Source organism: Piliocolobus tephrosceles, chromosome 13, assembly GCF_002776525.5.
Source record: "Piliocolobus tephrosceles isolate RC106 chromosome 13, ASM277652v3, whole genome shotgun sequence".
In the NCBI taxonomy this organism is placed as follows: domain Eukaryota; kingdom Metazoa; phylum Chordata; class Mammalia; order Primates; family Cercopithecidae; genus Piliocolobus; species Piliocolobus tephrosceles.
In genome coordinates, this window is record NC_045446.1 from 119,108,254 (window position 1) to 119,125,048 (window position 16,795).

The 16,795-nt window shown below is 45.5% G+C and overlaps 1 protein-coding gene across 4 annotated transcripts in view; it reads left to right on the plus strand.

Moving 5' to 3' along the window:
* APLP2 (amyloid beta precursor like protein 2) overlaps positions 1-16,292 on the plus strand; it is a 73,178-nt gene extending 56,886 nt beyond the window's left edge. The window contains exons 10-18 of one of the 4 annotated variants that reach the window (XM_023185873.1): positions 1,101-1,259; positions 2,117-2,245; positions 5,192-5,291; positions 7,129-7,281; positions 8,769-8,804; positions 11,903-11,988; positions 12,999-13,073; positions 13,419-13,574; positions 14,851-16,292. In XM_023185873.1, the coding sequence (XP_023041641.1) occupies positions 1,101-1,259; positions 2,117-2,245; positions 5,192-5,291; positions 7,129-7,281; positions 8,769-8,804; positions 11,903-11,988; positions 12,999-13,073; positions 13,419-13,574; positions 14,851-14,952 (996 nt within the window). In that variant the 3' untranslated portion in view covers positions 14,953-16,292. The remainder of the gene's footprint in view (positions 1-1,100; positions 1,260-2,116; positions 2,246-5,191; positions 5,292-7,128; positions 7,282-8,768; positions 8,805-11,902; positions 11,989-12,998; positions 13,074-13,418; positions 13,575-14,850) is intronic. The other 3 variants (XM_023185875.2, XM_023185874.1, XM_023185876.2) reach the window with 3 other exon arrangements.
* Positions 16,293-16,795: the final 503 nt, after the last annotated feature.

The window sequence follows — 16,795 nt, forward strand, 5'->3', positions numbered from 1 at the left end:
AGGTGAGGGCTTACAAGGAAGTTGCAGCTGGCCTATTTTCTTTTTCACCTCACATGTTGCTACCTATGGTAGAAGAAAACCAGACCGCCACCAGAGCGCACCTAATTCATGCCAGAAGGTAACCTTAGCTCAGCTCCTCTTGTTAATTCTGCTTTCCTGGCAAAAGTCCTCTGCCATTTTCAATCTTAGACTGTGACTTGTTTTTCAGCAGTACTGAATTTTTTTAAGACTAATTGAAAGTCAAAGGATAGAAAATAAAGATCTCTGATACAATTCATCTCTAACTTTGTCGACTATAACTAAAATCATAGCAGCAAACTGCATTCCCCTTCAGTAGAAGAGTGTTGCTAAGAATAGGGATAGCAATTTCCAGGACTGATTTGGTTTTTACAAAACTGATTGTGTAAATTTTAAATCATTTTATGTTTAGCTGAAATGTCTTTCCTCCAAATGTTAACACTTTAATAAAGTGTTAAAAGTAATTTTAACAACCTTTTTTATTGATCATTTAGAATATCTAACAATTTTAATTCTTACAGAAGCCAATGCATTTTGTTCAGGGAAATTTAGTTCAGCAGGCTTAAACTGTACCTGTAAACCTGGCCGGATACCTCACAGATAACGTGCCCTTCATGATTTTATTGACAGTAATGGCAAAAACCACAATTACTTTTGCACCAACCTAATGACAGGAATGCTTCAACAGAACTTACCTACCACATATCTCCCATTGGTCAGTCGTCTCAGGGTTTGGAAGTTGGTGCCTTGCTGCAATGTGGGAAGGACAGTGTTCCTTTTTTTATAGTGCATATTGAGGCCTTGGGCTTGCAGGCACTAGCACTTTCAGTTATACTTATATTAAGGAAGCCCTCTGACACTGAGATTTAACTTGCTCTCTTTAAAGAAGGAAGTAATTCTCCTGATAGAAGTAGAATGAAGGTAGAATGAAGTAGACTGTGGATCCTACCCTTGCTCCAATCTCCGAACCTGTTACTGTCTTGCACGGGCACTGACAGGAGAAGCACTGCGGTCTAAGGTTGCTTGCTTATGCTTCCTCCGGGTGCCACAAATCATATGTGGTTCCTGCTCTCTCGGTTTAGCACTTCCAAGCCATGGTTAAAGCTTTAGAGAAGGAAGCAGCCAGTGAGAAGCAGCAGCTGGTGGAGACTCACCTGGCCCGAGTGGAGGCTATGCTGAACGACCGCCGTCGGATGGCTCTGGAGAACTACCTGGCTGCCTTGCAGTCTGACCCACCACGGGTGAGTCACAGACAGAGCCAAATCATTGATGAGTCCTGCGCCTAGTGCTGCCTGTCCTGAGGTGGTGTATGTAGGGGACCAGTGTATGACACTCAGGTCAGTAAAAGTGACATTTGTATGACTAGTTCTGGCAAAGCTGAAGCTAAGACGATTAGGGAGGAAAAGGTATTACATTCCAATATCTATGTATATATGCTAAGCATGACATCGCTTTATGCCTGTGTATACCACCTGTGATGTGAAAGTGTTTTACACTAGAAAAGTATAACCTTGGGAAATTGATTGGTAATTATCCAGTTATTGAACTTCCTTTCAAAGAATGGAAACATGCTTTTCATGAAGACTTTTGAAGAAGTTACATTGTAAATAAGATTATGAAGAAAGGGATAAAGTAATTTCTTCTGAAACTCTTGTGTGAGTGGTCTCAAATGATTTTGTCCCTTAACACTAACCTGTCTTGCTTTGGGGGATGGAAAGAATTAGGAGGATATTTGTCTCCTTAAGTAAGCCAGTTCAAGTCTTCTCTCTTTGGGAGACACGGGAGACTACCTAGCTTGTGATTCAGACGTCAGAGGCTGAGCCAGGAAAAAGGACAGATCTGAAGAGAACAGTGGGCTGGAGATTCTGGAAAATACTGTATGTTAAGGAGCCGATATAACTTTAGAACTTAGTTTTGCTATTTTACCTAGACAGTTTTTTAGTTACTTGGTAAGCTAAAAAAGCTTTCAGAGTTACAGCTTTCATTCTTGTGCCTAGCTGAGCTTTACATTCTTAAGTGAACTTTTTAAGCTTTTGTTTTCCTGCCTATTTTCAATTCTCTAGTCTCTGGATATTAAAACAACTGTTCTCTCTTGCAGCCTCATCGCATTCTCCAGGCCTTACGGCGTTATGTCCGTGCTGAAAACAAAGATCGCCTGCATACCATCCGTCATTACCAGCATGTGTTGGCTGTTGACCCAGAAAAGGCGGCCCAGATGAAATCCCAGGTACAGTAGATGTAGTAGAAATTGTTGCCGTGAGGGCGTTTCCAGTGGGAAACATGATGCCTTGACTCATGGTTGAACAGCACTACTGGTTGAACAGGACTGCTAGTTGTGCTTGTTATTAGTCCTTAGAAAATGATTTTTGATTTCCAAAGACATTGGGTACATGAGCTGGTTTTTGCAAGGGTACTATTTTTAAAACATCTTTTTTTATACTTTTTTGTATTAACTACTTTGTACTTAAACAATTTCCGATTTTTTTATATTATTTATTTCTGATTTAAGTATTGCCAGAACCAATATTCAAGATCATTTTCTAGGTATATTTATCAAGCAGATCTTAAAAATTGGTCTCTTGTTTTGTGCAGTATAGTTTTTGTTTAGACAGACACTTCTACATTCCTAGGTTTTGTCCAGCTTTACTTTCATCTATAGAGGTTTGTTTCTGGTTCCTATTTCTAATATTGGTGGTGTTCATATATTAACTTGAGTTTTACTTTCTTATATTCATAAAAATGAACTTGCCTACAAGACTGCTAGCTTCCGTGTAAACAGGAAGTCTCGTAGCCCATCCTGTTAGTTTTCCTAGAGGGCCTTATAGTAACAACGCTGATCTTATTTTGTTTCCTCTCATATTGTAAATACAGTGCTGTGCCAATTGTGAGTGCCACGGTACATGGGCTCACTGCACGGGTGCTGGCCTGTCGGTCCAGAAATCCTCCTTCCCCACAGCTGGTGTGTGTGTGAAGATGAAAAGGAAACGTGCCTAAAGGCCTTTGGGGTATTGGAGCTGAGCTGCTCCATTTGTGGAGCTGGGGTCTGTCTGAGTGCCAGACTCCACAATGGCATTCAGTGCTGCCGGGCTGACTCCCTTGAGTGCCCTTGAGCAGCTCACACGCTAGTGTAGAGATAGTGAAGAGCAGGTGTTTTGTGGGTTTTTTTTTGTTTGTTTTTTGAGACGGAGTCCCACTCTATCACTCAGGCTGGACTGCAATGGCGCCATGTCAGCTCACTGCAACCTCCGCCTCCCGGGTTCAAACAGTTCTCTTGCTTTTGGGGTCTACTTGATTTTTGAAAAGACTTAATCACTTTCCAAACTTCCTGTTTTAAAATTAAATTATTGTGTTGTATTTTAGCCAGTTTTGTGTGAGAGTAGAAGGGAAGGAGAGATTTTGATCAGTATAGTAAATAGAGAATTCCTGCAAGTGAGATCAAGCTTCCACACCAAGTAATGTGGGAAGTAGAAACTTCCCATCTTAAAACACCTTTGGGGAGAAAACCCAGCTCTCCTGTCTGCTACTTACTGTCTGCTCTTAGCTGTAATTCTGGCAAAGCTTACCTTCTGCCTTGTTCCCTATTCTGTTATCTAAACATTAGAAAAATTTGCAGATGTTCAGCCTGTTGTAACTTGTGCCATACCTACTTGTCTGGATATGAGTTTACCCCATACTATAGCCAGTGGTTTGCTGTAGAGACACTAATTTCCAGTCTCCCACCCTGTGGTTCTAGTCCTCTGTGAGTGTATGAACCGTCCTCTCTCACACGGCTACCTGTTCCTCTGGGGAGGTGTAGCAGGACAACGCTTGCTGAACCTGTGGGTGTTGCATTTTGGCTCCATTTGCATTTTTTCTTCAAGGCACTCTTGCGCTTTCCTTGATTGACACAATGGCAAATATAAAATTAAATTACTTTCATCCTTGCTTTGAAAGGTCAGAGAGATATTAGTCTACAATAAAAGCATCTTTCCATTTAGCTTTTTTTTCCCATGTTGACCCTTCATGTTAATGGCTTCAATTCAACCATGTAATTAATCCATTGGTTTCCAGCGCCCTCTTTAGGAAAAGGTTGGTAATTGCAGGTCTAACCAGGCAGGGATAACTTTGCTTTGCTTATGGGAGCTGCAGCAACACACCTCGCCATGTCATTGGGGTGGATGCTAGCCCAAGTCACCTTTCACTTCCATCCCGAAAAGCTGTAAAAATAGTGACCACTTCTAATGGCTTTTTTTTTTAAATGAATAACCTTAGTAAGAACTTTTGCATTCAGAAAAGGCAGTGAGCTGTGGTAGATGAGTCTCCCTGTATCACCCCCTTAAAATCAGGTTTATTTATACCTCAGCATGAGTTTTTCAAAAAATAACAGTTAAATAGGAATAAACTAATTCTTTATTTACCACAATAATCATTTAAGCAATTGCTTCACTAAGCAAAATCCATAATAGTTCCCTGTGTTGCCAAGTCTACTTTTCAGCCAGTAATTTCAGTCTTTTTTAATCCCATCTAATCTGACCAGTGGTAGAAATCGACTGACTCTCTTCTTTCACTCAGCAAAACCTTACAGAACGTTCAGCATTGTACAAATTGGGGTTCTTTTTTTTTGTTGTTAAACTCAATATGATTAGTATTAAGTGCCTCGAATGAAAATCCAGTAGCTAGTGGCCATTTTTTAGTAAATTGTCTCTTAACTTGGAGCACTCTCTTTAGATAAATTCTCACATCAGCTGGGGGAATTATACAGTTCGAACACTTTTTTTTTTTTTTTGAGACAGGATCTTGCTCTGTTGCCTAGGATGGAGTGCAGTAGCACAGTCATAGCTCACTGTAGCCTAAACCTGTTGGGCTCCAGTGATCCTCCAGCCTTAGCCTCCCAAGTAGCTGTGACTACAGGCACACAGTACTATGCCTGCCTCCTGTCTCACCCTCCCAAAGTGCTAGAATTACAGGTGTGAGCTACCACGCCCAGGCTGAACACGTTCTTATACTTTAGCAGTCAGTAAATATGGAGTGAGGAGTAGTACATTTCCCCTGACCAGTTGCTTTGCTAGACTCTGTAGAGAATATACTTTGTAAAGTGGTTTTTCCAGAAGTTGTGTCGATGTTCCAGCTGCAGGTTCCAGCTGGCCTAGTTGTTTTCAGTCACAACACCTCTGCACCCTAACTCTGCTTCCAGGTGATGACACATCTCCACGTGATTGAAGAAAGAAGGAACCAAAGCCTCTCTCTGCTCTACAAAGTACCTTATGTAGCCCAAGAAATTCAAGAGGAAATTGGTGGGTACCAGCTGTTTGTGTCAAGGTCATGTGGGACTTGTTGCAGAGGCTCAGGAGGGAAAGCTAGGCAAGAGTAGAGAGACATGAGCAAGCAAGGCCTGTGACGTGGGGCATTAGCACACCCTGGCTTCAGAAGCCTGGAATCCACTGGAGCTTCCATGGCAAGGTGAAGGAGGAACCAAGGACAGCTGCACTGGCCGTGAGCCATGGAGCCTTGGGTTTCACTGACCTTCACTCCGTTAGCGAAAGAATATCTGGGGTATGAAATTGCAAGAGACTAGGAGATTTCCTGTTACCATTTTCCTCCTTAATTCTGATTATTCCAGGCACCTGATTTTATATAATTCTCACCTCCTTTTCCTCTCCCAGTCTTTATCTTCTTCATTTATTCAACAAGTTTTATTATGTTTGCTGTGTGTCACAGAGTAAAATGGTCCACAAGCAGATAGTACCTGCTGGAGTTCATGTGACGATAGGAGAAAAACAGACAGTAAAACAAGAAAATAAATGTCGGGTGGTGATAAGTGCTGTGCAGAGTTAAAACTCGGGCAGAGTGGTAGAGAGCGGCTGATCGGGGCGGCTGGCTCTGGGGATGGTGGCCTGAGATCCGAATGGTAAGATCACAGTGGGAGAGGACGTTGGTAGCAGAGTGAGTGGCAGCTACAAAGGCCCCAGGTGGAAGTCAGGCATCACATTTAAGTAGATCAGTGTGGCTACAACATGGCAAAGGGGATGCGGCCAAAGTATTCAGGGACCAGATCAGGAAGAAATGTCAGCAAAATCAAGGAGTCTGGTTTTTATTTTAGGATAATGGGAAGCCGTTAGAGGATTTTCAGCTAGGGAGAGACTAGATCTGGATTATGAATTTTTAAAAGCTCACTTGGCTGCTTTGTGTAGAGTCGATTAAAATTAGAAACCAGCCAGGAAGCGATTATAGAAATCCAGGAGAGCGCTGTTGGGAGTATGCACTGAAGGGGTGATGGGGCAGGAGAAGGAGCGCCCCAGGGACAGCTGGGGACGGTCTCTAGGATGTGTTCTGAGGGGAGTGTGTGGGGCTGTGCCCAGGGCTGCGTGTGCGGCTGGGGGAGCGGCATCAAGAATTGCACTTAGGGTTCCGCTGTGGGCAGCTCGGGGATGGTGGTACCATGGCCAACTGAGCTGGAGAAGGAAATCCGGAGCTGTCTTGATACATGTTAAGATAGACATTTCTGTTGGGTGTTATGTGGAGACCTAAGTAGGATTTAGGTGCGGCCGAGGTCAGGCGGTAGGTCCAGAATTTGGGCCTGGGAGTCATGGTGTGTGGTCAGTATTGAAAACTGGCATCGGGGAGAAGTAGGTCAGAGGGTGTGAAGCGGTACTTGTAGTTACGTGGGGTGGATACGTCTAGAGATGGGATGGACAGCGTGAGGACTGTACTTAGTAATACCGTACTATATACTAAAAATGTGTTGAGAGTAGATTTGGGGTATTCTTATTTTTTAAAAAAGTAACTCTGGAAGGTGATGTGTGTGTTTGCTTGACTACAGACATTATTTCACGGTGTATATGTATATCAAATCATTATATTGTATACCTTAAATATGTACAGTTTTTAAAAACCCCCAAATCTGTGGTGTTGTGGATACCACTTAACTGGAGTGTGGAGGTGGAGGCAGGGGTGCGTGGGACGACGCCCTGGGGTCCCTGGTGCTGGGGCTCTGTGGTGCCACAGAATCAGGGAAGGTGTTTGAGGCAGGAGCTGGGAGCGACAGTGGGTCTTGGAGCTCTAGAGCATCCTGTGCCTGGACACCAGGCCCTTCTGAAGCCTGCTCTCTGTCCCCTGCCCTGTCTTCATCAGATGAGCTCCTTCAGGAGCAGCGTGCAGACGTGGACCAGTTCACTGCCTCCATCTCAGAGACCCCTGTGGACGTCCGGGTGAGCTCTGAGGAGAGTGAGGAGATCCCGCCGTTCCACCCCTTCCACCCCTTCCCAGCCTTACCTGAGAATGAAGGTGTGTATGGGCGACGGTGCCACTTCTGGGCAGCAGAGGGAGGACAAAATGAGAGAATTGAAGTCAATGTTTTGAAAACCAAATTGAGTTGGGAGATGGTGTTCCTGTGAGAGTCAGGGGAAGGGAGACCGGATTCATTGAACACCTACTGTGTGCAAGGACCCTGCTAGATGCTTTCAAATCATTGGTGTCAATGTCACCATGAGGTTAAGACTAATTCTCCTATGTCAAGATGGGTGGCTTCAAACCCCCACTTCTTCCAACTTGTGCACTTCTTACATGTGGGAGGCACTTGGCAGTTGAAACAGCCCCTTCCTGTTAGGCTGTTACCTTTGCCCAGCTGTCTTGGGAGGTAGGTGCTGGAGAGGCTGAGGAGGTGACAGGGCTGGTGCAGGGTCATATCTCTGACATGGGGTGGGGTAGGAAGCTGGTCTCTGGCTCCTGGGCAGACGTTCTTCCCTCTATTCCCTTGCTGCTTCTCAGTGTCTAAGAGGATCTCTAAAAGCTGTGAGCCTGCTCCAGAAATAAACAAGTTGCTGAGCCCAGTGCCCTGAGGGTAGTTCCCCTCGTCAGTTCTGTTTGTTGCTGTTGCTGCTGATAGGGTAAAGTTAAGAATGGCCCACAGCTATGCCATAGTCCTTACTAGATGCCTGCGTTAGCTAAGCACCTCAGCGGATGCTCTCCATCCTCACAGTAACCCTCGCAGGTGGGTAGTCGAGTGTCCCCAAGTGGGGATTCTGAGGTGTAAAGAGGTTAAGTAACTTGCCCAAGGTCATGTAGCTTGTAAGTGGAGAGTCAGGAGTTGAACCCAAGCCAATCTGGTCCTGCAGTCACAGACCTGACGGGATATAGCACTGGAACAGAGGCCTCAGGAAGGCATCAGACTGGGAGTAGGGGGATGGAGGTACATCCATGTTAGCCTTCAGACCTTAACGGAAATGCCTTCTAAACTAGTTATCCCAGAGCAGTTGACTCTTCAGAAATAAAACAGGATGTGAGGAAGTGGCAGATAGATGAAGAGGCACCGTGCCATTCCCAAATCTCCGTGGGTTTGTTGCATGGCCATGCTTAGAAAACTTCTTATGTGCTTATTGGGGGTCAGGGCAGCTTGGATATACCTGAAGTAGGACCTTATCTCCCTGTCAGCAAACCACAACCAACACTGACTTCAATTTTCGCTTTTTTCTAAGAAAAATATTTATGTGGGCTAAGCTAAATAGTGCAGGCATCTCCCAAAGTTTCCCTAAAAAGGCCCAAGACAGACCTACTTTTTTCTCTCTTATCAAGGATACCCTCCAGTGATTTGCTGTGGCTTCTACTGCTGCTTTGTTTGTGGGATAGTTCAGGCATGGTGTTTTTAAGGAGGAATACTTTTTGTTCACTTTATAGAGAAATTCTAAGATAGAAATTTTAAAAGAAGCCATTTTCTTTCTTAATCTCCTTTTGTGCTATTTTATTTTGTTTTTTATTGTTTTCCTTTCTGCTAGACACTCAGCCGGAGTTGTACCACCCAATGAAAAAAGGTTGGTTTGTCCAAGATGTTCCCTTTAAGACCTTCATTCCTCTCCACTCCCCAGTGTGTCTGAAGCTTCACGTTCTGTTTCATGCCATCACCTGGCTTTCCCCACCTCATTTCTTCCGGCGCGGCTGTGGGTGGAGTCAGAGCAGCCCCACCTCCATATTGCTAACTAGCTGACCTGACTCCAGCACTCCGAGGCCAGTCTCTGTGGCGTTGGTTACCGCGTGGTCATGCTAAGCTTTCCCTCTGGGATGTCAGAGAATGCACAGCAGCCAAAATAGATTTCATGACTCTTTTAATCGGGGTAGATTTTTAGAAGTATTTCCAACTTAGGTTGGTTGTGAACTGCTGTATCTGGGTACATATGCCTTATTTACAGTAAGGTGGAGAGTCTTTCTCTTTTCCCTCTTTTTCTCTGCAATTCCCATTTACGTCTTTTCTTTTTGGCTCTCCTTGCCTTTTGTCTGTGCCAGCTGTCTTATGTCCCCTGAGTTGTAGCCTTCCTCAGAACATCAGAAGCCGATGGATCAAACATGTGGAGACAGCCCAGCTCACTGTACTGAGTCTCCAGTTTTCAAAAACAGTTCACGCTCCGTAAAGCACTATGGGGAATGCTTTGCATACTTGATCTTAGTCCACTGAACGTCCCTGTAGAATGGGTAGTGTTTTTAGCTCTATTTTCTGTGTTACATAATTGAAGAAGTTTCTGAGATGACATGACTTGCTCTAAGAAGTGGAGGAACCAGGATTTGAACCCAGTTCTCTGTCCTCTAAGCCCGTGTGATTTTATTACCGAAGCTGTGGGTGTCACGGGGTCCCCCAGGTGGGTGGGCGGCCCAGTCATTGTGAATCATTTCAGCACTTCTTGTTCACAGTGTGTTGTATGAGCCCGCCCTTGGCTTTGGCAGACTTCTTATGGATGGGCCAAATGGTGTTGCCTGGCTAAGAAGCTGGTGTTCTGCTTTACGCCACAGGTTGTTCTCAGAACACAAAAGTGTGATTTGAATCTTCTGAAAATGACTTACGCATAGATGCTTTATTTTATTCTACTTGGATATGCCTATTCTTGGGGATGAATGTGCCGACATTCAACAGCATAACTGAGATGTTGAGAAAGATGAATGTTCTAGAAGTTTAACCGGCTTTTGCCTTTATACTTAACTGTTACAAGTTGGGACAATTTAAACATTAACTTTGGTGTCTTGAAGTCACTTGTTTGTGTTTTTTTAAAGAAACATGGGGGCTATACCACCAAAAGTGTATTATAACAGTCTGGACTGGTGGTAGGTCTTCTTTATTTTATTTTATTTTTTTGAGATGGGGTCTTCCTGTCGCCCAGGCTGGAGTGCAGTGGTGCAATCTTGGCTCACTGCAACCTCCTCCTCTGGGGCTCAAGCAGTCTTCCTACCTCAGCCTCCCAAGTAGGTGGGGTGACAGGTGCATGCCACCACCCTCAGCTAGTTTTTTTATTTGTTTGTTTTTGTATTTTTAGTAGAGATGGGGTTTCACCATGTTGTCCAGGTTGATCTCCAACTCCTGGACTCAAGCGATCCTCCCGCCTTGGCCTCCCAAAGTGCTGGGATTATAGGCATGAGCCACTGTGTCCAGCGACAGTAGGCCTTTAGTTGGCTTAGTGCCACATTGCTTTTTGAATAAAATCCTGCCCGTGTGACCTTTAAAATTCTGCGAGAGAGAAACATGGAAGGAGCTCAGAATTACGATTGATTGGGCTTGGTCATAAGCATCCTCGCTGAGGCAATACCCTTCCAGATCCCTCTTTCTCAAATAGTTGGAATGCAGTATTGCTATTTCATGGGCATTTTGAGACAAAAGCTGGCTCTGCTTTAACTAGAATCAAGTCGTGGACATCTTTAAAGTTGAAGCTTTAGAAAAATTGCATCATTTTTGACTGCACTGTGTTAGCTAGCCTCCAAGTTCAGCAACTGGGGAAGCTGTTACAAATTGCTATGTGTTAAGAACAAGTCTAGTTGTGAGGCAGAAGCTCTGCTGTGGCTGTGCCTTGTGCCATTACCTGCCTTTGACGAGCCCAGGGACAGCAGTGCTTTGCGTGTCCTCATGTTGAAATCTCACTTGCAGGTAGTTACCTTAGAATGCCAGGTATGCTGTCAGGTTGATCTAGTTATAAAAGGCTCATATCACAGACATACATGTTGAACTGTATGTTATTCTTATGATAGCTAGAAATCACATGCTTTGGAACTAAAAATAGAGGACCGCCTCTCACGTTCCCTCCCTGGGTCTGTGCTGCATCGTCATGCCGCGTATTTGGATACTGTCCTTCGGAGCGCCACACACGAGTGATGTTGCTCAGGCAGTGTCTGACCTTGGCAAGAAGAGAGTTGCTATTCTTGCTGCTCCATGTAGAGAAAGGTGCTTTCCATGCTGATATTAGAATTCTGCCTATAGATGGAATGCTTCCTTCCTGTTTATCTTCTAATAGCCACTTAGGATATGAGCATCTAGGATCCCGACACTGAGAGGGATTCAGTGTGATGGGAGATGCAAGAAGAAATCCATAATGACAAACTGTGATTATAAATGCCATCACCTGGGAACCTCCCCAGGACCAACTGAAACTCTAAGGAAAAATAAGAGTTGAGGTTGGGGAGGGGATTTGAGGCAGAATGAATTCCCTGTGGGTTCACCTACTATGTCCAAGGCAAACGTGCAGGTTGTTGTGAGGATGGGTGCTGTGGCAGCCGGGTGTGGGTAGCAGGTACTCAGTCACTTCTCCTATAATGGTGGTGTGTGTTTCCCATGCTAGGATGCCTCTGGGCTCCACTTCTGTGTATCTTACAATAAACATTTTCTCTGAAGGCTTGCATTTCATTTTCCCAAGTTGGAGACAAGTAAGCACTCCCTCCTCCTCCATTATACCCATCAGTCTCTGCAAATGCCTGTCTCATTCATCTTCAGAGAGCACAGGGCACCCTCAGACATGTGAACGCGGTGACAGATGAGTTGTGGGGGGAGGTGCGTGGGAGGGGCTCACTGGCCCTCAGGAGGGAGTTTGCTGCTTCTGTGCAATGGGTGTGAGATGGGCCGTCCTTGGGAACTCAGCCGTGATCTCTCTCCACACAGGATCTGGAGTGGGAGAGCAGGATGGGGGACTGATCGGTGCCGAAGAGAAAGTGATAAACAGTAAGAATAAAGTGGATGAAAACATGGTGAGCCTGTGCTTTCTTCTGCCCAACATGCTTTACTTTTGAGACTCATTAGAGTGAGAGACCTGATGTCAGATGCTTCCAGGTGCACGTCTGTGTTCATTTTCCACACGGTAGAAGGTTGGAGGGCTTCAACGACTCCCGCTGACTTGGCCGTGGTGTTTAGCATCTGGATATGAAAAGGATTAAAGAGCTCTTCTCAGCAGTAGCTCATCTCTTGCTATAGAGTAGGAAAATAATTTACAACTAAAGATAAGAATAACCTGTTAGAGGCCATTTTCAAGTGAGTAGAGTTAATACTTGGATTAGTGTTGGGTTTTGTTCTTACACTGCCTTAGGTTTATACCCCCTTTTATTCACTTAGTATTTTCTATCATTTATAGTTCTGGATTATCCTCAACTGAGTTTGATAGTTAAATATGGCTTTTTTTTTTTTTTTTTTTAAGATGGGAGTGTTGCTCTGTCACCCAGGCTGGAGTGCAGTGGCACGATCTCGGCTCACTGCAAGCTCTGCCTTCCGGGTCCATGCCATTCTCCTGCCTCAGCCTCCCAAGTAGCTGGGACTACAGGCGCCCGCCACCACGCCTGGCTAATTTTTTGTATTTTTTAGTAGAGACGGGGTTTCACCATGTTGGCCAGGATGGTCTCGATCTCCTGACCTCGTGATCCGCCCACCTCGGCCTCCCAAAGTGCTGGGATTACTGAGCCACCACACCCGGCCTAAATGTGGCTTTTTGGCAATGTGTTCTGAAATACGTCTCCACAACGGTTACTTGAAGGAAAACGCATATAGGACCAGCTGCCATAATATAGTCTTCCCTCCATACCTGCCCCTTCATTAGGGGTTTGGGGAGTGGATTTGGAAGGCTGTGACAGAACTGGTTGGTTAATGGAAGTCCCACAGGTACCTGCTTCCTTCCATCAAGCAGCAGGTAGCAGAGGAAGGAGGCAGCAAATACCAAACTCCCCGTTCACCCAGGCGCTCACTGCCGACGTTCTCATGACTGTTTCAGGTCATTGACGAGACTCTGGATGTTAAGGAAATGATTTTCAATGCCGAGAGAGTTGGAGGCCTTGAGGAAGAGCGGGTACGTGCTTAGCTCCAGAACCTAAGGTTTCCTGTCAGTCTTAGGTATTTCTCCTCTGGACCTTCTCAGTTCAAGTAGAAAGCAGGAGAGATGCCTGAGTTAATAAGGGTCCCTCATCCTCAGCATCCCATACTTTTGGATAAGAAAGCTAAAATTAGAATCTCCATGGAGATTGGGAAGAGTGGGCGTTCTCTGCATACGCGTGGTTCCCTGCGAAGCAGGATCTTGGTGCTGCTTTGGGTTTAGGGGCTCACCCTTCCAGGAGCGTGGCCCTTAGTGAGTTACTTGCCTCACGGCTGCTAGATGGTCACTGAGACTTTGTTCCACATCTGCTTTGTTACGTAGGAATCTGTGGGCCCACTGCGGGAGGACTTCAGTCTGAGTAGTAGTGCCCTCATTGGCCTGCTGGTCATCGCAGTGGCCATTGCCACAGTCATCGTCATCAGCCTGGTGATGCTGAGGAAGAGGCAGTATGGCACCATAAGCCACGGGATCGTGGAGGTGAGGAGCTGGGCTGCTGAGGGCCTGCTCTGCACTGTGGGCTGGGTGGGGGTGGGAACCTGTGGAATTAATAAGCATCTTTACTCCTCGAGTACTGGACATGCTGCTGTCATCAGTTCAGTTACTCACTGGATTGCTCGGTCATGTGTTTGGAAATCAGCCCCTGCCACAAGGGGCTGTTGCCAAATTTCAGCGTTAGTTTGGGCTTTGGCTATGAATGTCAGAAAGTCGTGTGAACATTTTATGCTACAGAGGGTGAAAACTCTTTTCTCAGATTATTTCCTTAGTGTTCCTTTTTCCAGGTATGTTTTTTTTTTTAATGGGGGGAGGGAGCAACAGGAAATTTACGAAGTGCTGAAGCAGACTGTTTCTGTTCTGTCTTCTGCTGGTTACTGAACTTCTCTTGCCACTCATTCCTTAGTGAATAGTGGGAATGTCCAGAGCCCCTTGGTCCCTAAATATAAATACAGTAAGTACCTTAGTGAGCCCTGGGAAATTAGTGCAGGTTCTGGTCTTAGTTATTTGTGTTTTTTGTTTGTTTTTGGTTTTGGTGTTTTGGAGACAAAGAGTCTCGCTCTGTTGCCCAGGCTGGAGTGCACTGGTGTGATCTCAGCGCACTGCAACCTCTGTCTCCCGGGTTCAAGTGATTCTTGTGCCTCAGCCTCCTGCCTGGCTGAGACTACAGGTGCACGCCACCATGCCCAGCTAGTTTTTGTATTTTTAGTAGAGATAGGATTTCCCCATATTGACCAGCGTGGTCTCAAACTCCTGACTTCAAGTGATCCACCTGCCTCAGCCTCCCAAAGTGCTGGGATTACAAGCATGAGCTCCTGTACCTGGCCAGTTATTTGGTTTTATCTCTTGCTGGAGACTGGCCTAGCTGTAGAATTTCAGAGTTGAAAAAGACCAGAGATCCCCTGGTCCCACTGTCTGCTTGCTAGCCTACTACTGAGTGGCTTGCCTTGGCTGGCCCAGGTAGTAAGCAGTGGCGCAGAGCCTTGCTTGTCACCATGGTGCTAGGACATCCAGTTGACTGTCATCTTCCGTGAGGGCTAAGCTTTCAGGGCTCTCGTTTCAAAAGCATTGCCTCTTTGATCCCCTTATTTTCTTTCTCCTGTGTTTTACCACCGGTTCTCATTTGGCCTGTCCTGTGGGAACGGGCTGCTGGCTGCATTTGGTCCTCAGGGAATCGTGCAGCAAATGGCTCAGGTCTCCCAACACCCTGTGCAGGTCTCTTGCCAGACACCACAGTGACCCTCAGGTTTTGTTCTTCCAGGTTGATCCAATGCTCACCCCAGAAGAGCGTCACCTGAACAAGATGCAGAACCATGGCTATGAGAACCCTACCTACAAATACCTGGAACAGATGCAGATTTAGGTGGCAGGGAGCACGGCAGCCCTGGCGGAGGGGTGCAGGCAGGCCAGAAGATCCCACGATGCCGACTGACTGCCGACCAGCAGCTGCTGCCAGGGGCTGCGTCCGACATCCTGACCTCCTGGACTGTAGGACTATATAAAGTACTACTGTAGAACTGCAATTTCCATTCTTTTAAATGGGTGAAAATGTTAATATAACAATATATGATATATAAACCTTAAAAGAAAAAAATGATCTATTGCAGATATTTGATGTAGTTTTCTTTTTTAAATTAATCAGAAACCCCACTTCGATTGTATTGTCTGACACATGCTGTCAATGTATAATAAATGGGAAATGTCGATTTTCAATAATAGACTTATATGCAGGCTGTTGTTCCAGTTACGTTGTGTAAGTCAATTCTTCAGGCTCATTCACTGTCCTGGCTTTCATTTAAAGAAAAAAAAGGCAGTGTATTCCCTTTTTAAATGAGCTTTCAGGAAGTTGCTGAGAAATGGGGTGGAATAGGGAACTGTAATGGCCACTGAAGTACGTGAGGATACCCTTGCAAAATGATGTGAAAGGACCAGTTTCTTGAAGTCCAGTGTTTCCACGGCTGGATACCTTTGTGTCTCCGTAAAAGTCCCGTCACCAAGGACGTTAAAGGCATTTCATTCCAGCATCTTCTAGAGAGCTTCGTGTATACAGATGAGGGTGTCCACTGCTGCTTTCCTTCAGAATCCAGTGCTTCCACAGAGATTAGCCTGTAGCTTGTATTTGACATTCTTCTCTGTCTGTTATTTACCTACCGTAGCTTGTTACTGTTCACTTCCCCTTCCAGCTGTCCAGAGGTGCAGGCCCCTCCTCTCTGGACCTTCTCCAAAGGCACTGACCCTCAGCCTCCACTTTGTCCCCTCACCTCCACCCCTCCTGTCACCGACCCTGGGACGTTCACTCAGAGAAGACCACACCAAGGAGGCGGCCGCTGGCCCAGGAGAGAACATGGGGAGGTTTGTTTGTGTGAAAGGAAAGTAGTCCAGGCTGTCCCTGAAACTGAGTTTGTGGACACTGTGGAGCGCTGTGAACAATTGTTTTCTTCACATGAGTCTCTGTAATGCTTGTACAGTTGATGTTGATGCCCACAGCTTCTGCTTTTGCTTTTTCTTTTAAATCTGAAGGTTCTGGTAACCTGTGGTGTATTTTTATTTTTCTGTGACTTTTTTTTTTCCTTTTTCCTCCCCTTTGACCCTATTCATGTCTCTACCCACTATGCACAGATTAAACTTCACCTACAAGCTCCTTAATATGATCTGTGGAGAATGTACACAGTTTAAACACATCAATAAATCCTTCAACTTCCACCGAGACTGCTTGTTTCATTGACCACGGCATTGATCTGTGTGATGCTTCTGCCCCCTGCCTCCAGGAGGGTGAGACCTGCCTTCCACGAAGGACCCCAGCTGTACCTCACAGACAGAAATACGTCTTCTCAAGCCTTGACTCTAGGGTTCCAATGCCATTTTGCATTTAGAAAACAAAGTAGAGGGAATGTCTGCATAGAGCATTTGTCTGGCAAAGTTTAGGCTACTGATACTAATATGAGACTTCTTAATGCTACTGGAAACGAGAAGGGCCTGTGGCTGAATTTTCAGGGAAATGCTTGTAGCTTCCATTTGCTTAAATAACCTGACACGGGGAGGCCCTATCCCCTCATTGATGGGGTGTTTGGTTTGTGGCCTTGACAACTGCTTAGAGGGCTTTCTGCCTGGGACCAGTTTTATCTACTGAGCTAAGGTTTTTTTAATGCCCAGCTACAGGGAAGCGGGTCAATTCAGGGGTAAATCTCAGTCCCTACCCTAGTTTA